The following is a 22,903-nucleotide window of genomic DNA, read 5'->3' on the forward strand; positions in this document are numbered from 1 at the left end:
CTCACCTTCAGTTGACTTCTTGCATAATCTTTTTCTTGGGCTCTCAGCTTCGTTGCTGGTAGATCTTCAGGTTGGCTCCAAGTATCTACTCTCACCAACAGCTCGGCAGTAACCACCTTGGTTCCTGTTTCCGTCAGCTTACTCTTGAGTGTCTCACCAGGCAGACTCTAGAACAGGAATAGCTGGCCACATGCACGTGTTCAGCCCACATGTGCTGGATTCCCCTCCAATCTTCTACCCTTACCAGTAGTGGATGGTAGTACCCATGGCCCTGTATTAGTCAGTACTTAATACTGTCTCATTCTTCAAGGTTAGCCACTCTGGCAAGTGAAGAAAATATCACACTGTTGTCTTAATGTGCATTTCTTTGATTAGTATTGAGACTACTTGAAATTCATATGTCCTCTTTTATGAAAGACTTTCACTTTCTCTTCTGTATGTGTACGTATTTTAGTTTTTACTACATATGATTTATAATCAGAAAAAATAATACGCACTTTACCAAATAATTTATGTGTCCTTCAAGGCCTACTCAGATTGGCTCATTCAGACAACAGTCTTGATCTTTCTTCCTGGAACCATTCTCTTGGACGTAGTTTGCAAAGTACTTGTCTTACCCTCCTGACTAAATTAATGGAGACTAGACTGGGGCTTTTCCATGTTTATTCCCTTTGACCTGCCTAGTATAATGCCTTGTGTAATGTCTGCAACAGATTTGAAGCTTAATAAATAAAGATTGGAATGATAAAAAGTAGAGAAAGTTGATTATGAGAAAACTATCAACTTTATTCTATTTTCAGCCTTTAGCTCTTTGTGGACATGGTCTTGAATGATCCTTACCGAAAGTGGATATAGTCCTATAAAGGACATGTAATGTTATTTGGATCTAGAGTCACTTCCCCGGAAGATATGTTCATCAAAATTTCTAGGAAAGGAATACTTAGCTCAACCGAAAGAGGAAGGTCAGATGTTTGTGGAAGAGAACTTTGGGGAATGAGGATCCCATTGCCCCAGAGACATCATGAAATGTAAGAGGCTGCCTGGCAGTCTCTGTCTTAGATTGGCCCAGGCCCAGGACAACATAAAACCCAAGGGCATGGCAGTAGTGACTCGACCAAGCTGCCATCCAGGAATTAACCTGTGCTGAGATGTTCCACATTCGAGCACAGTGTGATTCTCCCTGCTTTATGCTCAAGTATTTCTTGTGTGTTTATGATACATAGTTATTACTTAAAAGATGACCATAAAAAAATTCTTAGTAGAAACTGCCATCAAGTTGTAATTATCAGAAGAATTCTGTACATGTTTTCAGCACAGACTTCAGGTCTCACTGAAAAGAATCCAAGAGAATGTCCAAACCCTTTATGTTTTAGAATTTCATTAATCAAGTTTTATCACTTCAATTAAGTGATTTATTGGCTCAAACTGAATCTTATGCCAAAGTGTTCATCTAAAAATTAATTATTGGCATAATGTATTTAAGGACTTGTGACCTTGTGGAGATTTCACCTATCAAAAAGAATTAGAATTTTGGCTGTAACCGAACCTGAAGTTTTTTGTAGCTTCACTTTTTTTTTTTAAAGATTTTATTTATTTGACAGACAGACAGCGAGAGAGGGAACACAAGCAGGGGGAGTGGGAGAGGGAGAAGAAGACTTCCCGCCGAGCAGGGAGCCTGATGAGGGGCTCGATCCCAGGACCCTGGGATCATGACCTGAGCCGAAGGCAGACGCTTAACAACTGAGCCACCCAGGCGCCCCTGTAGCTTCATTTTTAATTCCTCCAACTGTCCTTTTTTTTATTGGGCATAACTGACATACAACATTGTATTAGTTTCAGGTTCCAATTGTCCTTTGAAAGCATTTTGTAATGAGAAGATTTGAACTTGTCTGAATCAGTTCAATGAAGGGGGCTGCTTTGCACGTAAACAACCTAGTCGGTGTTCTTATAAAAATGTTTCTCCTTGCCATTGCTTCCAGCCAGCAAATACATTTCTAATACAGGATGGGAGTTGCTGTGCCTCAAAGAGGAAATATGCTAAAGAAACACGTATTGGGAAATGCAGATTTAGAAAACAGATAGCTTGGAGACCTGTGTAGAAACTTCCTTCCACAGATGGTCTTACATGTACTGTTTATTATCAGGCTAAAGATTCATGCCACCGGGATGTCCCAGTAGACACCAGGGTGGTTCATGACAGTAGGAACCCTCACCCTCAGAGTAGGGCTCTTCCTTGAAGTTCTTTTTTTTTTTTTTTTTAAGATTTTATTTATTTATTTGAGAGAGAGAGAGAGAGCGAGTGAGCACAAGTGGGGCGGTGCGGAGGGAGAGGGAGAAGCGAGCTCCTGATTCAGGGCTCGATCCCAGGACTCTGGGATCATGACGTGAGCCGAAGGCAGACGCTTAACAACTGAGCCACCCAGGTGCCCCTCTTCCTTGAAGTTCTCATACACTATCCATACCTCTTCATTGGCTCTTTGATCACTGGCATAGTGTAGTTGCCTGTGTCCCCTTCTCGCTGCCCTGAGCAGCAGTAACTGTCCCCAGGACCTAGCTTCCTGTTATCCCAAATAAATTCAAGGTAATAAAAAATTATATTTGAGCCACAAGAAAATCACACCACTGAGGGTGTATCACAAGTTATGGCTTTGTGGGTCTCAGTGGTTTTATGTAACAACTACCATGTCCTGAGTTCTGCTGTTTGCCAGGCCTGTTTTGGCCATTTCATGTGTGTTAATGTGTGCAGTACTTACAACTGGCCTATGGGATATGGCTAGTGTGAATCCTGTTTTGGAAGTAAGAAAGCTGAGGCTCTGACTGGTTATGTACCTTGCCCAAGGTTGTGCAGCTGGTAGAGGGGTCTATCACCTGGATAGGACTCAGGCAAGCCAACTCCAGGGGCCGCAATCCCAACCCACCACACTGGACCACCTCTGGCGAGTCCTTAAAAAGACATGTAAGATCTGTAATTAGGGGAAAGGAGCTAGGTGCAGATCAGTGTGCCTAGAATGCTCTTATTTCCACAGAATTAGGAGGTGGGGGGACGTACTAGAATGCCTTTAGGTGCATAGATGTCTCTGAGGAGGAAACACAGGAAAATGGTTGACTTTGGTATCCTCTGGGGACTGGGGATTCAGGGTGAGAACAAGGCTTTATTTTTACTGAGTCTTCTTTTTGACCTACTTGGGTTTTTTTTTTTCTTCTACCCTGGATCCGTGTTACCTTTTCTGAAACAAACTTTTTTCTAAACACATAGATCAATTTGAATCTCCTTGGGACTTCTCTGGCTCCTCAGATACTTGTCAGTTTGAAACACTATCTGATGGGGTTTACATGTCAGTATCAAACATCTGAATTCCTTGTGTTCAACTTCATCTCACTCATGACCGTGGACTCCAGTGTAGTAGCTCAGTGCTTTGCCAACACTGCAAAGGTGGTTCTGCCCGTGCAAAAGAGGGCGTGAGCGAGAGAGCAAACGGAAGAGAGAAAACTGGCCAAACCTTATTCTTACGGTTACTTTTGACTTGGACTTTGAAAAAAAGATTGTTGACACAGTAACCTTGTATGTCTGTTCGCTAGGGCTGCCGTGACAAAGTGCCACAAAATGGGCAGTTTCAACAGCAGGAAGGTATTGTCTCAAAGTTCTGGAGGACAGGAGCCAGAAATCCAGGTGTCCGTTCCTTCCAAGGGTTGTAATGGAGGGATCTGTTCCAGCCCTTTCTTCTTGACTTGTAGGTGGCCATCTTCGCATTCCCAGGGCATTTTCCCTGTTGGCAAGTCTGTCTGCAAATACGCCCCTTTTATAAGAAGACTGGGCTAGGGCCCACCCTAAATGATCTCATTATAACCTGCTAAAGGCAACCCTATCTCCAAATAAGGTCTCATGCTGAGGTACTGGGAAAATTCAACGTGCGGATTTTCAGGACACAATTCAACCCATAACCCTCCTATTCGCCAGTTCTCTCTACTCTCCCCTCAGCCTGGCCCAGAGAGTTCCTTGTCCTGATGTTTGGGCTGAGAGTTTGGTCTGTGGGCTACCTATGGTGGAGAATATTGCTGAGGTCATCTTGGAGAGGAAAACCAAGTGAAGGAAGAGTCACCTGCGGGGAGTCCCGAGTGAAAGTGTGGTTCTCTCCTTCCTAGGTGGTATCACAGCAACCTCACACGCCACGCGGCCGAGGCTCTTCTCCTCTCAAATGGATGTGACGGAAGCTACCTTCTGAGGGACAGCAATGAAAGGACCGGGCTGTATTCTCTCTCTGTGAGGTAGGTTGCTTACGAACTCTATGAATTCAGTGTCGTCCCATCTCTTCCTTACACGGCCGTTGACTTTATCATCACACTCACATTGCCAGATAACAACATTCTTACATTGCCAGAAAAAGATTCTCTTGACTCCTGGTAGACCTGCAGCTCTAAGGATTCCAAGCTCCGAATGGCAGACGGTAAGAAACATTCTTCCTCCTTCCCTCAGCAGGGAAGAAAATGTGAGAGGTGAAGGACACTTTATGAATTGTTTAATGTCTCGCTTGCCTGTTGGAGAAACTGAAACCCAAAGTGCTAAAGTGTCTTTGTACCCCATAAATCAGCGGTAGAAACAGCGCCGGAATCCAAATCCCTGAAACCTGGCCCAGTGCCCTTTTAATATTCCTTGCTTCCCCTGGAAAATCAGAATGATTTGTGACTGGGCAGCGTTCATAATCGCAAACTCAAGCAGGCAGTAAGGCAAATTTTAAGGTTTTTTTCCCTATAAATGGCCCGACCCTTCTCCAAGCTCCACTTCCTCTGAAGGCTAATGAAATTAATCCAGTCCCTGTGCAGCCCAAACCTGTGATGGCCCAGTCCTTCCGGGATCTCTCTCCTCCCCTGCTTCCTCCTGGCTGGCCTCCTGATCAGGAAAGATGACCTCGCCAGGTGATAACCCGGGGGAGGCGTTGGTTCTCGGTCAGCATCTGTCACCTTGGCTTCTGCGGGCATGTGGCGAGTCTTTCTGGGTTTATGGGACGTTGCCCTCTGCTTAGACTAGGGATGTGAGGACCCCGTCACTAACTCAGTAGCAACATCTACACTCCTTTCTCTGTGCATCCTCTTTTCATCCAGTTTAGAGACCGTTTTGGTTCTGCTTTGTTTTTTTAAGCCTCCTCTCACTCCGAGAGGGGTTAAAACTGGCTTCAAAATATTTCCCTACATCATTGATGGCAGGTGTCTATGAGCTCAAAACCCAAGAATTAATTTTTTTTATCTTCTCTTTGTGCTTCTGGACTTCCATACTTTCTATGCCACTTAACAAATTACCCCAAACGTTGTGGCTTTAACAACTACATTGATTATCTCACAGTTTCTGTTTGTCAGAAGCCCAGGCGGGCTCTCCAGTTTCTCTGCTCAGGCTCCTACCAGGCTGAAACTAAGGTGCTGGCTGAGGCTGTGGTTCAGCTGGGACTCTGCGTCCTCTTCCTTCATTCTCTTCTTTTTTGCTTCATTCCTTTTCATTCATTTCCTTGCTGCTGTAGGACTGAGCTCCCCATTTTCCATCTAGCTATTGGCCAGGGACCAGGGTCAGCTTCTGGAATCCACCCACAGCCCCCTGCCAAGTAGCTTCCACAGGCAGTTCACAGCATAGATGTTAGCTTCCTTCTAGACCAGCAAGAGCGTGTCTCTCTCATCTCCTCTCCTGTGACCAGCCAGAAAGAACTCTTTGCTTTTACCAAGACTCTCATGTGATTAAGTCGGGCCCACCCGGACAATCTCCCTATTGTCCGGTCAGCTAATGTGGAGCCTGAATTATCTGCAAGATCCCTTCACAGCAGCATCTACACTAGCATTTTATTGAATAAATGGGAAAAGGTGGATGTAGTCCAGGGACTGAGAATCGGGGTCATGATAGATGGCTGCCTGCCACACCTTCACTCCTGGGAGCAGAAGTGTAGAGGCCGACTCTTAAGGGCAGTGGGAGAAATCAGTGGGAGGGTGATGGGGTAAATAAGAGGGTCGTTGAGAAAACACACATATGCAGGAGCACACATTCATTAACATTTTTCATGTTACTCTGCTACATTTTGCTTAAGATTTTTCTAAATAACATTTAGGGAAAAGTATTAATCAGACATGAAATTCTGCTTGGGTGGAAGCAGGGATGGTGCTTTCTCTGATGGATAGCAAAGGTGAAAATCTCATCAGGTGATTAGGCTGCAAATCCTTTAATGCATAGATCTCCCCAAAATCACAAACAAACCTGTGGAAGTATTGGATCAAAGAATGTTAACTTTTCACCTGTAGATGTCTCATCTGAACAATTAGATCAGAAGCTTCTTACAATTAGGTGGCATATATATATCACATATGTGCAAAAATGCAAAATATAACTCACTAATTTCCAAGACAAGCACTTGGAAATGCTGTTAGAAGAAAAAAAATAAATATCCACCAACAGAGGTGACAGGAACCACAGCCTGGATCAAAAGAATGGCTGACTTTACTCATTCATTGGTTCACTTCCTTAACACTAAGTATTAGAGAGCCTCCGGTCTATGCCGACTAAGTTGATGAGTGTTGTAGAAGATCCAGACTTTGCTCTGAGGAAGTATCGCCCAGGGGCCGTGGGACACTGCACAGGAAGCTCTCTACAAGGTAGAGTGCAGTAACCCATGGGAAAGAAAGCAAGATCAGTGCTTGGATGGCTGAGGAGAGCGAAGCAGGTAACTCAGGATGGAAGTATCATTCAGTGATTGTCAGAGTAGGTGGTATTTGAACTGACGCCTGATCAGAAACAAAAGGGATGATGTTGCAGGTGAAGGGAACTGTAAGAGCTGAGGGACAAAGGTAGAAACTTCTAGAACTGTAGGTCCACTTGGATTAGAGCAGCAGTTCTCAGGGTCCCCAGGCCACCTGAGACCGTGTTAAGGGTGCAAATTCCAGGGCCCCATACTTTGGAAGTACTGAACCAGGAATTCAGGGAGTAGGGTCTAGAAATCTGGGTGTTAACAAGCCCTCCAGGTGATTCTGATTTCTGACGTGTGCTAAAGTTGGAGCAGGCCATTCATAGAGAAGAGAGGAATAGTGGGAGTCAAATAATATATATCTATGTATGTATATGTATATAAATAATATATATAATTTATATATAACTATATATACTTATAATTTATAATTTATTTAATGCTCTGCTTCATTCCAAAAGTGAGGTGGAAAATGACATTGTAGGAAATTGAGTATTTTATTCAGTAGGCAGTGGAACCAGCATGGCAAGAAAAGGGTGGGGCTCACACAACTAATTAAGTGACAGAAGCAGAATTCAGACTGGCTCCCAAACAAGTAAGATTGAGAGAGAGAAGAGCCAAAAAGAAGCCGGGGAGATTTCTATCATCCCTATTCTCTGCCGGTCTTAAACATGTGCCCTTGAAGGGGGTACCATTCAAGGACCCTCTTGGTAAGTCAGACAGTGCACAGGGAGAATTGTCTCTTGTCTTCCATTACAGTGAAAAATTGAGAAGAGCTCTGCCAAGAAAAAAACCACCAAAAAACTAGTGCTTTAAAAATGCCAGTGGTTTCAATAATTGTGTTGTAATTCTCAGTTTTTAGAAGGGCTTAACCCTTCTAAAATGCTAGTACCTAAGGTTATATTTCCCTTCTTCAAAAAAAGATATTCATTTGTTAAATAACCTTAAGCATTTCTTTTTCCCTTTCAGAGCCAAAGACTCTGTCAAACACTTTCATGTTGAATATACCGGATATTCATTTAAATTTGGCTTTAATGAATTCTCATCTTTAAAGGATTTTGTCAAGCATTTTGCAAATCAGCCTTTGATTGGAAGTGAGACAGGTAAGCAATGAACAGATAGATACTTAACCTAGGAGACATTGTTTCAGGATGGAGGAGGGACAGGGAGGATTTCATTAAGTAGCTGTCACTTCTGTTGAATTATGTGCTTATGATACATAATGATATATGTTTAGAAACAATTTTTTTCCAATTATCGTGCCATATGCTACATTAATAAATTATATATATAGATATATGCATCTATCTATCTATATATATATATCAGTATTATCATTAGGAGAAAACAATATGCTTTGTACAAAGTAGATAGTTTTCTTAGAATGTGTTATTTAATGGACTGGTTTAAAGTACCAATTTTTTAAAAATAGTCTATTCATTTTATAACAATAATCAACAAAGAAAGAAGAAAGGTTAGAACAACTTTTTGATTCCTCATAATTTTAGGTATGGGCAGTTTGCATATTGGGGAAACCCATTACATAATTTTGAGCATTTTAAAAATAAAATTCTTACTTAAATTTCCACAAAGATCACTGAATATTGCAAATATTGACTAGAAATTGCTCTCTTGAGCGAGGCCTTTATTTTACCATAAGATTCTGTTTCTATCGTCATGGTTTTTGTAAGTTTTTACACTGGACTTGAAGACGGATGGAAAATTTTGAATTTTCCTGTTTGAGTGGTTAAAGTCAAACTAGAATATTCTAGTTCAAAAAAAAAAAAACCCCAAAACACGCTAGCTTGGTATTTGAATTATCTAACTTGATTTTCTGTACCAGTTCAATAAAGTAAGCAGATCAGCCCTATATTTGTGATACAGAATTACAATTTTATGTGACCTAAGTGATGATAACTCTCAGTTAATCAAAAGTTGGGCAATTCCAGAACTTGTGGCAGAAGAGGAACTCAGGACTTAGCAGCACCACTGTTTTACCGTGAATTTGTACATGTTTTCTTGGGAAACATTGCCAGTGGGCTCTTCGTTAACTTCATTGTGGGGAGAGATGCCATCACTGGTTTTTCCTTCTCTGCTGTTTCTGTGGCCTGGATAGACCCTGATTCATATCAAGTGTAGATGAAAAGCACAGTGGAAACCACAAAATAGTTGCCTTGCTTTATACTGACCACACAAGGCGTATAATAGAAGATTGCAGACTCTGAAATTGAAGTTCTAATTTTTTTTTTTTTTTCTGTTGGAACTTCTTCCAGTCGGCCCTGAAAATTACTTCACTATTTAACCAGCAGTGGTTCTCGTAAACACATGGCAGGTGGGAATGTATTATTTAATTTCCATCGCTCCTTTGGCATTGGCAAGCTTTTCAATTTCTCAAATCCCTTCACTGCAGACTTACTTCCTACTTGTTTCCAACCCTATGCGCAATTTTATTCACTTCTCAGTCACTAGAAATTGAGAAGAGATTTTTGAAGCTAAAGACTTCGTTTTATCTGCCTCTGCTGGTGTCCTCCTCCACATCCCCTAGGTCCTGATACGGTGCATGACACTTGGGGTGAACGAGTGGATGAGTGGATGGATAACTCTGAGAGGGAACTCTGTGTAGCCTCAAAGCCATGATAAGTGTTATCTTGCAGCCTTCTTTCTTCCTCCAAGCAACGTCAGCTTCCTCCTTTTAAACTCTCCTCCTAGACTCTGTTTTTAACCCTTTGGATCATTCTCTGTGTTTCTTCCTGAAGTTTCTCCAAGTTAGGGAAAAGGTGCATACTCTATCTATCGACACATTTCAAAAAACTTTAAGACCAAAGTGAAGGTAGTGGTTTCTGGTTGAACTTTTCTGGCACAGGCCCAATCTCCAGGCAAGAGGATCACCTAAGACTTTGCCAAAGTCAAGACTCCTTGACATTGAATTCAGGACAATGAAATTTCCTGTAAATACGTTCAGTTTCCCTGTAAATACATTAATCTAACTAAAGAAGGTTTACCATTAATCCATTAGGGATTGTAAAAAAAAAAAAAAATGTATAATCCTGACTCTATGGTAGTTTTATCCAAAGCTAAAGTTTGCTGTATCATTAACATTAACCATAACTACTTTATGTATTGCACTAAAACTCAGGGAACTAAGATTTTTATCCTCTCTGCTGCATCTTCTCTGTTCCATCATTATCCAACAGAGAATTTGCCATTATTTGAACCCTTGTCACAGGTGCCTGATGCTTATGGGTATGTACTTGGCTTACTAACTGCCAGCCCTTGAGTTAGATTCCACTGCCCCTGAAATAGTCCTCTTTTTTTTTTTTTTTTTACACAAAGACAATTATCTGTCCCAGCCAGATGAAGGCAAAGCCACTGAGGCTGGGGACAAGGGGAAAAACCCATGACAAGTGAGTGTTCTAGTTTTGCCCCTCTGGGAGTAATAGGCCTTAGGAAACAAGATAAGGTGCTGAAGTCATGATGACTTGTAAGCCCAGCAGATTTTCAGAAGCCACAGTCAGCACTGAGACCTGTGAATAACAGTGAATGGAAACCAGGATGCCACCTTCTAAAAATAGGTCTCTTCTTACTCAGGTAAGTATTGGCTCCTGGTGTTGACCCCCCAGTGATCAGGAAACCTCCAGGCTGATGATTTCTTGTTCACCATCAGATGAAGTGCAAATTCCTAAAGTTTTCATTTGATTAAAGATTACCAAGGGAAGTATTTGCCTGCATAATGGATGAGGCCTGCCAGGGTTCTCACCTTCAGATCCTAGGAATGGAAAGGACTCGAACTGGGTATGTCAGCCCACTCCTTTTAGCCCAGACCCCCATCAGGCCAGCATCCCTCTGCAGTGCCTGGGGAGTGAGTTTTTTTAAGAGAGATTTCCCCACACTTATCCACTGGCCGGGATGGCCTTACCTTCTAGGGCAACGAGGCGGCGGGGGGGGGGGGGGACCTCCAAATAACCAATAGCCTTTCACTTCGCCTTACAGCTATACATAATATAGAGGGAAACCCAAGTTTCCCTTAGGCTCTAGGTCCTAAGAAAATCTTTGTACTCAGGAGACGTAAAAATGTTAACCTCAAGGGAAGAATACTATTTTAAGATATCTTTTTTCCTATTCTATTCCTATTTTCTACTCTTTAAACTCTCAGGATTTCTGTTTCCTAATCAGAAGAGTGAAGATTTCCTAAGCAAGATCTAAGCCTCCTGACAGCCTCAATATTCTATTATTATAATTTCCCTTGCTATAATCTGCATTTAACCTTTCCAGTCTCCATGAAAGTTTCTGTTCCCTCTAATTTCTCTCTATTGACACCCATAAACACTCTTAAGATATATTCTGAAAATTCCAATCATTTCCCAAGTATATCATAGAGACATGCAACATGTTCTCTTCCTGTACTTTCCTCAGTGGCTCTTTTATCTTCTAACATATTGCATAATTCACTTTTTAAAAAATCTTTGCAAAAAAAATTAAAAATAAAAAAAAATCTTTGCTGTAGTACGTAAGTCCCATGAAAAGAGGGATTTTTGTCAGTTTCATACCCTGATCCTACATCCCAGTACGTAAAAGAATAAATGCTACTAATTATCCACAACATCTCATCGTGTCATGTTGGTTTCCCATTCATCCCATTGCCAAAGCCTGCATTGCAATGCACATGGCAACACGGCAACCAGCGAACTTCTGGCAATTAATTTTTGCTTCCAAAATTTATACAGAGCATCATTTGAAATGATGCTAGGTGTTGTATGTATGTTCGGTAATGATTAAGTTCAGAATTTGACTTTCACTTGTAATCATAGGCTGCTATGTAAAACTTCCTTCATATGTGTACATGGCTTCTAAATTCAACTCAAATAGACTTGGAAATTTGAGACTTTTTTATTAGCATGGGTATGTTTGGTTCATTATCCATTTTTACTGAATCCTCTTGTAATTAGTTAAGTTTCATATATATAATCTTGAAAATTTAGACAGCATTTAATTTTTACTTTATTTTATTTTATTTATTGGAGAGAGAGAGCACGCACGCCCAAAGGAGCGGGGGGGGGGAGGGGAAGAGAGAGGGAGAGAGAAGGGGAGGGAGAGGGAGAAACAGATTCCTTGCTGAGTGTGGAGTGCACAGCACGATGCGGGATTCTGTCCCAGAACCCTGAGGTCATAACCTGAGCCCAAGTCAGACGCTTGATGGCCTGAGCCACCCAGGCGGCCCTAGACAGCATTTATCTTAAGTGTCCAAATATTATTAGAACAAAACTCACCTTTCCTATTACCTTTTGTTTCGATTAGAATACTTCTATATATGAAATAGTTATATACAATGTATTATAGGAATTACTGTGCTGTGACTTTAATCACCTACCCAGCATGAAAACAAACGATACAAGTCGAGTGCTATGTTTGTGCTTACCCTTTATAATAATTGGTTCTCAGTTTTGAGGATCCTATCTGGTTCTCTCTTAAATGTCAAATTTCCACTTCTCTTTTTGTCTTGATGTGGGGATTCCCAACCTCTTGATAACTGCTATAGTTATTATTATTTTATTTTGTAACACCAGCCTTTTTACCCAGGTGGCATTTAAGAATAATTAAGTTGAAATTAATTGTAGTTTGAGACTTGTGTGACATTTCTGAAAACAATTGGTGACAGCTCAGAATTCTGCCAAACCACAACCAAGAATCACTTCTTTAGTTTATGTTCGCCAAAAAAGGAAATTTTCTTGCTCTGTAATGAGGCATGATCGAAAAGGAAAAAGCAGACAGGGAAGGGAAGCGACATCCGTGGAGTGCTCACTGTGTTCTTAGCATTCTATCAGATGTTTTCACATATACCAAATTCTTGAATCTTCTGAACCACCCGCCATCATGTGAAAGTGGTCCCATTTTCAGAGGAGGCAATCAGAACTTAGACATTCTGAGTTATTTGGCCAAGGGGGCCCAGCTGGCAAGCATCAGAGCTGCGAGCGGGATCCAGGCCAACCTTGCTCTGAAGCGTAGGGGCTTTCCATTCACCCTACGTCTCCTGGTCTACCCGTGACACGGCAGCATGCGGTCACCATGGCACAGTGTGACCTCGAGTGGGTTTGGATGGGAAGATCCCGGCCACCGTGACCTATGAGAATGTTTGTAGGACATGGCGGGGCTCTCCCCCAGGCTCTTCCTTAAGGTCTGTAATGATATTTTTGGTATGTGATGTAAAGCTATCGTTCCAAAGAATGTGACTCAGTTTGAGCGTCTGTCTTTGTATTTACTGCTGTTCTTATTTTATTTACATGAATGGCCTTTTGAGAAATTACACTGGAGGAAATCTTAGAAAAAGGTCAACTAGAAAACATACATAGGCCCATCTTATTTATGTCCCTCCAGAAAGGATACAAAACAGCCTCTGTAAATACAATCAGGTAAAATAAAATGTAAAGTTTGAATGGGAAGGTGGAAGAAAGGGAAACTGAGGCACAAAGATACAGTGACCCCAGGAGGAAAGTACTTCAAATGGATAGTGTACTTTTACAGGAAACAGGCCACATCTCTGGTTACCAAACGTCCTGGTATTTCTTGCTCCTGCCTTGGGCCTGGGTGTTCAACTAGATTTATAGGCTATTAGAATGGGAAGGGAGCCCATAGATCATCTCATTTTTCCTCTACAAATGAAGAAACTGAGGCCTGGTGAGAAATGTTGAGGTAAAAACTCACATCTCCATTCCTCAAGCTGCCTCCTAAAGAACCCATTTCTTTGAATTTTGATTCCTATATATGCTCTCTTGCCCACAATGGAGTATATTTCACAGGCCATAGAGAATTTCCATGGTGTGGCCACTGTGGCTGAGAATAATATAGTATAATGAGTAAACACATGAACTCCCCATTCAACAACAGGGTCTACCACTCCCCAGCTGGATGTCCTTGGGCAAATTATGTAACCTCTCTAAGATTCAGTTTCATCATCTTATAAAGTAGAGCTGATGATCTAATAGTTCATGTCTTAATAGGTCATGACTTGCTGGTGAAGATTGAATGAGATTAGGTATGTAAGACTATAAAAATAATTTTTAGCATGGCATAAATAATCATTATTATTGTCTTTTAATGAAGCATTTTTATGGTAATTCACTCCATCATATTTTTGCAAGAGCTGTACCTTCTTTGGTAGATCATGAAGAGTTAGTGAGAGACGACTGAATGTGAGTTTATCAAATGTTTATGTCATCTCCAAATTTTAAGCCAGTTCCACAGTGGATTCAGATGAAAGGTCAGATCAAGTGACCACTCCAAAAAGAGTGAGCTGACTTGACTTGGGTATTTTAACAGAATCTTCTGACCTGGGTGACTGACCTGCTTCTCATTCCTCTGTGTTGTTCTCCCTGGGAGACTGGAAATGGAAACTTAAAAGCCCCTGAATAAGTAAATGAACATAGTTTCACCAGCACCATTTTATGATGGGTTCGAGTTCCTTTGCAGAGCAGGTTGCAAAGAAGAAAGGACAAAGATCTTGAATATTCCTGTCATTCCCTCTAGAAAGCCACTTCCCACTGGCAGGAGGTGACCGAGGAATCTGCCATGGACATGCCAGTTGCCAAGCTTGTTTTCTGAACCCGAGGGCAATAACAAAACACGGGTGGATGTGGTCTTATTTTAATTTAATTCAACAAATATGTATGGAGTGCCAACTATGAGCTGCACATTATTAGTATTGACAACAGAGCGATGAATCAGATATCATCCTCACCCTCAAACACCTTACCATCTGGCTGAGAAACCTGATGGGTAAGCAGGTGCTTTAGTGCATAAAAGTTTCCCTTTTAAGAGCTATGTGTGCTCTTGAACTACTCTCTATTGCAGATATCAACCCAGTGCCTGAGGTTTGAGGCTGTTCTTACTGTGTTGCTGAGGTCCTGCAGGGATACAAGCCAGGGAGTGCTTCCATGCAATGTCACAATGTCGCATACGGACTGGGTGTCCTGTAAGTTAACAGTGCAGCCAAAGCAAACTGAAAAGCCTGCCTTGGTCCTGCTCTGATCACCTCAAAAAGGTACCTCCACGGAGCGCTTCTGAAACCAGGTTTCACGTCAAAGGCAGGAAACAACAATCTCCTTCATGTAGCTCAGAAACTGAAGTGAAACTTGCAGCCAGGTTTCCTCTCTCCTCCCTCTACCAGCCCCTGCCTCCTGTGGCTTTGTATCTGAATTTTCCAACCAAATCCTGGAGTTAATTTGGCCTGAGTATCACTCACCCCGAGTTCCTCCCTTCGGGAGCCAAGGCCCTACCTTGGACCTTAGGTGGAAATATAATGAGTCTGTGGTGGCTACATTTTCTAAGTTTCTTTTGATTGCAAATGACAGAAACTAACCTTGGCTAGTTGAATTTAAAAAAACAAAAACGAAAAAACGGGAGGAGAGTAGTACAGGGAGAGAAGTGGAATATATATATATATATATATATATATTTTTTTTTTTTGGTAAAGATATTAGTATTCTGTCCCAGAATGAACATCAAGAGACAATACAGAATCAGCCTCATGATCACGGCAACTCTGAAGCTTTCAGCGAACTGAAAAGCCTCCCTTTGTCCCTCTCTGATCACCTCAAAAATGTACCTCCACCGAGAGTTTCTGAGATCACGTTTTATGTCAAAGGCAGGAAAAAACAGTCTCCTTCATGTAGCTCAGAAACTGAAGTTAGTGGGTTTTCCAGAGAAGTAACTAAGTAGATCCCCGGGAAGTGAGTCCCGTGAGTGCATCCGGGTAAGGTGTTTGTGGGGGGACGCCCAGGGTCTGTGGGGATCTACCCTGGTGTACAAGGATGCAGCAGTCTCTATAGAAGGGGAAATCATCGTAAGCCCAGCAGCCATGCCAAGAAGTCCATGTATTGTTTTCTCTTTGCGCAAAACCGTCAGCTAAGAAGACCGGTCTTTAGGAGGCGGGACTATCGGTGGGAGCTATCATTTTATAAGTAGACTGCCATTTTCTTCGTTCCACCATTCAATCTAGCCTCATTCATGGTCTTACTAGTTAAAATCGATCTATACTCAATTCTGCTTTCCTGTTGACTCATTATCATTTCCCTCAGTTTACCTTTTGTTGGTTAAACTTTAGAAGAGTTTTTCGAAATAGAATATGGTTCCCCCCCAGTGGAGATTTGGACAGCTGTACTTGATGTTGTGGTCCTGTCCTCGTCCCGGGGCAGGGTGATCGTGGCCCTGGGAGGCTGCCTCCTCCCAGGCTCTTCTCTGAATTACCGTGGCATTCATTTATCCACTCACTGATCAAGTTATGTAAGCATCTCTGTCAGGAGGTGGGGATAAAAAGATAAACTTGGCACCATACCTGCTCTGAAGAGACTCTCAGGGGTGGGAAATGCACCTGTTGAAAAGGCAATGGCTTTATATACCAAGCGGGTCCAGCATTGTGGCTCAGGTAGCACCCCTGCCCAGAGATCCTTACACTGAACACAACTGGCCCCCAAGGCTATGCTTACCTCCCAGGCACTGATACATGGTAGTCAAGAAAATGCCTCCCCCCTCAAAAAGATGCCCATCTCTCTCCCTGCACCTGTGAATATGTTACGTTACATGGCAAGAGGGAATTAAGTTTGTAGATGGAATTGAGACTACTAGTCAGCTGACTTTGGATGGGGAGGTGATCCTGGGTTTTCCAGGTGGTCCCACTGTAATCATAAGGGTCCTTATAAGTGAAAGACGGGGGCAGTAGGGGGAGACCCAGACACATGGCCGTGTGGGCAGGCCTCACACACACCATTGCTGGCTTTGAAGTTGGAGGAATGGTGCCACCGGGGAAGGAATGGCGGCAGCCTCTAGAAGCTAGAAAAGACAGGGAGTGGATTCTCCCCTAGAGCCTTTCCAGAAGGAAAGTAGCCCTGCCAATACCTTGATTTTAGATTAGTGAGACCCATTTCAGACTTCTGACCTCCAGAACGGTGAGGTAATAAATTCGAGTTGTTTTAAGTCCCTACGGTGGTGGTGATTTGTTACAGAAGCAATGGGAAGCCACTACGGGTAGTTTGCTCGGTTACGTGCAAAACCAGGATCGACTAGGTACATCTTTCAGGAGCATCATTTAAAAAATTATTTTCATGTTAAACATACGGAAAAGGATGAACATTTTTGCATCATCTCTGAAGAGAAAGCATGAGAGTTCACATTTTTTCTAACTTGGAAACTGCTTTGAGCCCCGGGCTCCAGGCCCCTCTCCTCCACCTTCGGACGGAAGGGTTTAGGAGGCGCCCATGCGTCGTAAGAGCTGCCGTCCGTGGCTACGAGACTGCCCTTTTCATTCTTGGCAGAATGTCACACACAGGTCTTTTTTAACTCGACATTTAAAAATGCATGTTCCAGAGATGCGATCATTGGGTTTTCGTTTAAGAAGTTAAAAATACTTTATATCAAAGCATAATAACATCTCACCTGTTCATAATCCTTTCACAAACACTTTTTATCCGGTGCTTCGAACCGCCTTGTGAAGAAAGGGTAATCGTTCTTAGGTGTCCGAGGAGGAAACAGAAGCTAGAATGACTGTCCAGGGTCAACAGGTACCGAGTGGCAGTGGTGGCTCTTTCTGTGAGGCCATGGTGACCGCCGGGCACATCGTGGTGGCGGGGGGGGATCTCTGGGTGGGGGCACCTGGGAGCCAGACCCACGTGCACGAGCATCTGGCACGTTATGATGGTGTCCCACAGCCCCTGAGCCCGTGCAACGGCTGCTCTTGATTTAGGCGTCTCTGCTTTCATTATGACTCTGACACGAAGCCTGTCGCTGGCCCCTTGTCCTGATATGACTGGAACTGCTCTCATGAAAGGATCACATTGACAAGAGAGCGCTGACAATGTACAAGCGCGGGACCGAGGCTTCAGATACCTGTGAAAGCCATTTTTCATTGTCATCCCAGTCATACGGGTGTGAACTGGATGCAGAAGGAGGCCAGAGTCTCCAAGGTCAGAGACCCTCTCCTGGCTTTTCTCAGTGCTCCTTTTCAAGTGACAGTGGGGCGTCCCGTGGGCCCGCTATCAGAGGCCACCGTTGGGTTTTCGCAGTCAGTACGTCGTGCATACTTGAGCACCGAGCACCGTAGACTCGTTTGGCTTTGTTTGTAGGTGTATTATTATTATCATGTGCTTTTTAACTGCAGAGGTGGTCGCTGTCTGTCCTCATTGTCCCTCTTACTCCAGTTCAAGGTCTATACTTTTTTTTTTTTAAGATTTTATTTATTTATTTGAGAGAGAGAGAGACAGAGCATGAGCGGGGGGAGGGGCAGAGGGAGAAGCAGGCTCCCCACTGAGCAGGGAGCCCGATGTGGGCTCTGTCCCAGGACCCTGAGATCATGACTTGTACCGAAGGCAGACAGTTAACTGACTGAGCCACCCAGGCGCCCAGGGTCCACACTTTCTATAATCTTTCGAAGTATCTTTTCAAAGAAGCCTTCCTGACCACCTCTGTAAAATATCACCCTCTCCCCGACGCCACCCCCATCACCTGCTATGCCTTTATCTTGCTCTGTTAGGGTTTCCATAACACTGCTATCACCTGACATATTATATTTCTTATCATTTTTTTCCCTGGCTCTCCTCCCAGAGGAGTAGGTGCTATACCTTCTTTGTTTGCTGTTGTCTTCCCACTGCCTGGACAAGTGTCTGGCACATAGTAAAGCCCAATAAGTATTTGTTCAATGTATTACTAAATTCTTTACATCTCCCCGAATGCCTGGCACAATCTTGGGCCTGCCTTTACAAGACCCCAGTGAAATAAAAAGCAAAAAACCATAGCAAGGGGGAAGAAACCCTTAACTTAACTTTTTTTGTAAAGGATCTAGTCCTGATCAGCCAGTCGACTGGGGGAAAGGAAGGGTGTAGAGTGGGGGAAGTTCAGAAGTGTTGAGTCAGAAGTGCTCTCAGCCTTGGAGGGACGCGCCCAAGCCCCCAAAGACTGGCCCCTGTTGAAACCCTTTTTCTGCCTGATCTTCTACTCCAGATGGAAGTGAAGGCAATCACGCATAAGCCAGTTCAGGTCATGTTCACTTGAGCAAAGCAAATTTTCATGTAGCTTATTTTGTTAATTAGGTGGTAGGAGACAGTAAGGGCAATGCAACGAGTCCACTGTTTCTGAGACCCACTGATTTGTTACGAGTTTGTTCTGAAACCAGTGAGAAGTAAGGACTATGGACTAAATCCTCTCATACCCCAGTGCATTTGTTGGGTTTTACTTTCATGGCTTTTATAAAGCCTACCTGGAAAACTTCCAGTTACAGCTTAAGGTCTGGATCCATGTGGCCTCCTCCATGAAAGCTTTTCCGAAGTGTTCCATAGGAGGGGTCTTCGGGGGGCCCCGGGCACCCCCAGCAAGCGTTGCCCGTATCTCTGACCCTGGTCTCATCACCCTGATGTTCATTGAAATGGCAACCCGTTAAGTGATATCCGTTGCTAGTTCTGTCTGAGCCCTAGGAGGACAGAAATCAGCTCATCATGCTTTATATCTCCAGTGTCCACCTTAAGTGCCTGGCACATAGCTGGAACTTGAGAAACGTCGAGAAAATGAACAAGTGAAAAGATGGGAACACAAGAGGCTAAAATCTAGCCACATTCTCTGGTCGTTAGCACATGGGCCTTCTTTCTGGGGCTGCTCTCTGATGATGTTCTTTTGTCTTCACTCAGGCACTCTGATTGTCCTGAAACATCCCTACCCAAGAAAAGTGGAAGAACCTTGCATTTACGAGTCTGTCCGGGTTCACACAGCAATGCAGACGGGCAGAACGGAAAGTGACCTCGTGCCCACCGCACCTTCTGTAAGTGGCTGACCCGTAAGTCATTGCCTACCATGCAAGGAAGAGTAGATACTTTTACAAGTACTTTTGTTCACTCGAAAATTCTGCCTTGGGATATAAAACCTGGAAAGGAGCATCCAGTGTGAAGCCCATGACTCAGTTCCTGTGATCAGGGTAAATCATCAAAAACTACAGCGCCGTAGCCATAGGATTCTAAATACTTCGAAAGTGGCACTTACGTTCCTGTCCTTCCTTAGGATGGGCGATAGTGTTGATGTTTACATAGTTGGCTACACTGTTATTCTTTCACGAGTTTCTTCCATTAAGAAAAATTCTTTGGTGGGGGGGCGCCTGGGTGGCTCGGTCGTTAAGCGTCTGCCTTCGGCTCAGGTCATGATCCCAGGGTCCTGGGATCGAGCCCCGCATTGGGCTCCCTGCTCCTCGGGAAGCCTGCTTCTCCCTCTCCCACTCCCCCTGATGATGTTCCCTCTCTCGCTGTGTCTCTGTCAAATAAATAAATAAAATCTTTAAAAAAAAAAAAAAAGAAAAAAAATTTTTTTTAACATTTCAATTGTCTGTGGAGGAAAAATATTCCCCACTTTGACTGTAAAACCTCAGGATGTTAGTTTTTCCTATTTTTTCTGTCCTTCACTGAAGGAAGGGAACAGACAGAAAACATTTGCACTTCTTTGCAGCGCGGACCATTGTTCAGTTTCAGCGCAGCCTGAGCACTCATTGCTCCTCAAGAGCCCATTTCTGTTTGTTCTGTGAGCTGTGACCTGCAAACATTCCTCCCGGCACCGCTTCCCCCACCCCTGCACTGTGCTCACGGCTCTCCTGTTCTTTCTCTCTTCCTTGTTTGCCGAATACTCCTGGTGCAAGATACCAGGATTCGTGCGCATAATAAAGAAGGCAACACACAAACGAAGTACAAAGAACCAATTCTAGACAGCAACCGTTACACTTGGAAAAAAATCATCCCTTGAAGATATTCAGCTACAAGTGACATTTATAAATGTGTGGCCTTCCTGTCTCTGCAGGACAGTTTCTACCCTGCCACCACAGAGATCTTTCTTAAAAAGCAGATGGGTCACATGGCCTCCCCGCTTAACCTTCGGCGGTACCCACTGTCGTCCTGGCCCATCTCGCCTGCTCGTCCCTTGGTCTCACCTGTGTTACTCCCACGCTCACACCAGTGTGCATTCTCCTGACCGTGCTCCTTCTCCCCTCCCCGCCTCTGACATGCTGCCAACACCGCTGCGGTCCCCTCATCATTCTTCAAGACGGGCATCAGAGACCAGTGTCTCTCAGGAAGCTTTCCTGGGCCCCTCCTAGCTTTCTTTAAAACGGCCCTCTTTTGTGCTCTGAGCACCTTCTGCTTGCCTTTATCCTGCAATCATGGGGCGGGGGGGTTGCTAACTACCTGTGCATGTGTCTGCCCAACACCCCCCCTGGGGGGGGGCTGACAGTTCTGGGGACAAGAATCATAACTTGTCTTTGTGGCTTTGGAGCGTCGCCTGGTTCACGGTGCACGTTACATTTTTGTTTCTGTGCTCCATCGACTCAAAAATAAAAATCCTGGAAATGGTTGAAAGAGGTATTTTAGCTTTGTTAGAGTTAGGGGAGGAAGCATCAAACCCCAGAACTAGCAAAATTGAGGAAAGCAAGACCATAAATAGTCCCAAGTCAAAACGGACCAAAGAACAAATCAAGACGTACCTCCTAATCAATTCTTTGATTTCCAGCCAACCCACCCCTCCCTGACTTTCCTCTTTATCCATCCTCGTGCCACCAGTCACCTCAGCGTCTCTTTCTTTTCTTTTCTTTTTTTTTTTTTTTTAAGGTTTTATTATTTGACAGACAGACAGATAGCGAGAGAGGGAACACAAGCAGGGAGAGTGGGAGAGGGAGAAGCAGGCTTCCCGCCGAGCAGGGAGCCTGATGTGGGGCTCGATCCCAGGACCCTGAGATCATGACCTGAGCCAAAGGCAGTCGCTTTAACCGACTGAGCCACCCAGGCGCCCCTCAATGTCTCTTTCATCTGTCCTTTCCATGTAACTTCACACTCTCCTCGGCTACACTCCCCCTAAAGATCCCCACCCAGGGTCAGTTGTACCATATACCCTACTACGTGTGCTCTTTAACAACACTAAAATGTAGGACCTAATCTGCAGAGCGGGTGTAAGCAGGAGAGCTAGCATCCTTAGGTAGAAATAGGCCTCTTTAAACCAAATCCTGCAAGCCTTACTGCCTACCTTCTTTGCTCACTCCAAGGATTGGACAGATTCTCCTGCTCAAGTATCTCAATATGCCTATGCACAGAAGGTTCTGTATAATGGAGTTTTTAAAACAGTGGTGAGGGATTGGTGGGGCCTGGCTGCACCCACACTATATAATGACAAATCCACGGAGTTTATTGTGCATTAATACAGACAGAAAATGATCAACGTTTTCTAGTGTTGCAGGCAGAGAGAACAGGACAAGCGCCCTGAGGTAGGAACTAAATTGGGGTGTTTTGAAGACTAGCAAGAAGATCCTAATGATTGGCATGAAGTGAGCGAGAGGCAATGTGGTAGGAGATGAGATTCCTGAGGGAAGGAGGGGTCGATCATGTAAGGCGGTGGGGTTCTCAAAGTGCCGCTGCCCAGCTGAGTGCTGGGAAATTTGCAGTGCTTTGGGGGTACTCCTGGCATTAGCGGGCATCAGGAACTGTGAAGAGCCTGACACTTTACCCTGCTTGTAGACTAACAAAGCTGCATGGCTTCATGGCAGACTGCTGGTTGGCTGCCTTTTCCTGTGGAGGGAGACATGATCTCCATCTTCTAAGATTGTTTGCTCTACAAACATGCTTAAAAATGGGTCTGAGGGGCAGCTGGGTGGCTCAGTTGGTTAAATGTCTGCCTTCAGCTCAGGTCATGATCTCAGGGTGCTGGGAGTTGGGCTCCCTGCTCAGCGGGGAGTCTGCTTCTCTCTCTCCCTCTGCCTCTCCCCCCCATCCTCCCACTTAACCCTCCCCCGCCCCCCCCTGCTCATGCACACTCTCCCTCTCTTTCTCTCTCAAATAAATAAGTAAATAATCTTTAAAAAAAAATACATACGGGTCTGGAACAAAGGGCTGTTGTTGCCTTGCTCCTAAGACATACAGAAACATGAGAGCCCCTGGAGAATTGTTTCCCAGCAATGGGCAGGGGCCATGGAGGCTAAATATGCTGCCACACATGGGGAAGAATTCTCCTGTCCAAAATGTCAGCTGTGTCTCCTTTAAACAACATGAAAGGCCTTGTAGGACAAGATAAAGGATTGATTTTTGTTCTAAGCGTCCAGAAGAAATTATGAAGAGTTCTGAGCAACATAATTTAAGTCTTAAAATTTTTAAAAAGCCCATTGTCCCCACTAAGTGGAAAATGGAATG

The 22,903-nt window shown here is 43.8% G+C and overlaps 1 protein-coding gene across 1 annotated transcript in view; it reads left to right on the forward strand.

Annotated features, from left to right (window-relative positions):
• Positions 1-22,903, forward strand: part of DAPP1 (dual adaptor of phosphotyrosine and 3-phosphoinositides 1) — a 48,235-nt gene that overhangs the window by 16,398 nt on the left and 8,934 nt on the right. Inside the window, exons 2-4 of the mRNA XM_035030152.1 lie at positions 4,144-4,266; positions 7,686-7,819; positions 19,382-19,512. Of these exons, the coding sequence (XP_034886043.1) occupies positions 4,144-4,266; positions 7,686-7,819; positions 19,382-19,512 (388 nt within the window). The remainder of the gene's footprint in view (positions 1-4,143; positions 4,267-7,685; positions 7,820-19,381; positions 19,513-22,903) is intronic.

The sequence above is a fragment of the Mirounga leonina genome, unplaced genomic scaffold (genome assembly GCF_011800145.1).
Source record: "Mirounga leonina isolate KUSES-001 unplaced genomic scaffold, KU_Mleo_1.0 Mir_357, whole genome shotgun sequence".
NCBI lineage: Eukaryota > Metazoa > Chordata > Mammalia > Carnivora > Phocidae > Mirounga > Mirounga leonina.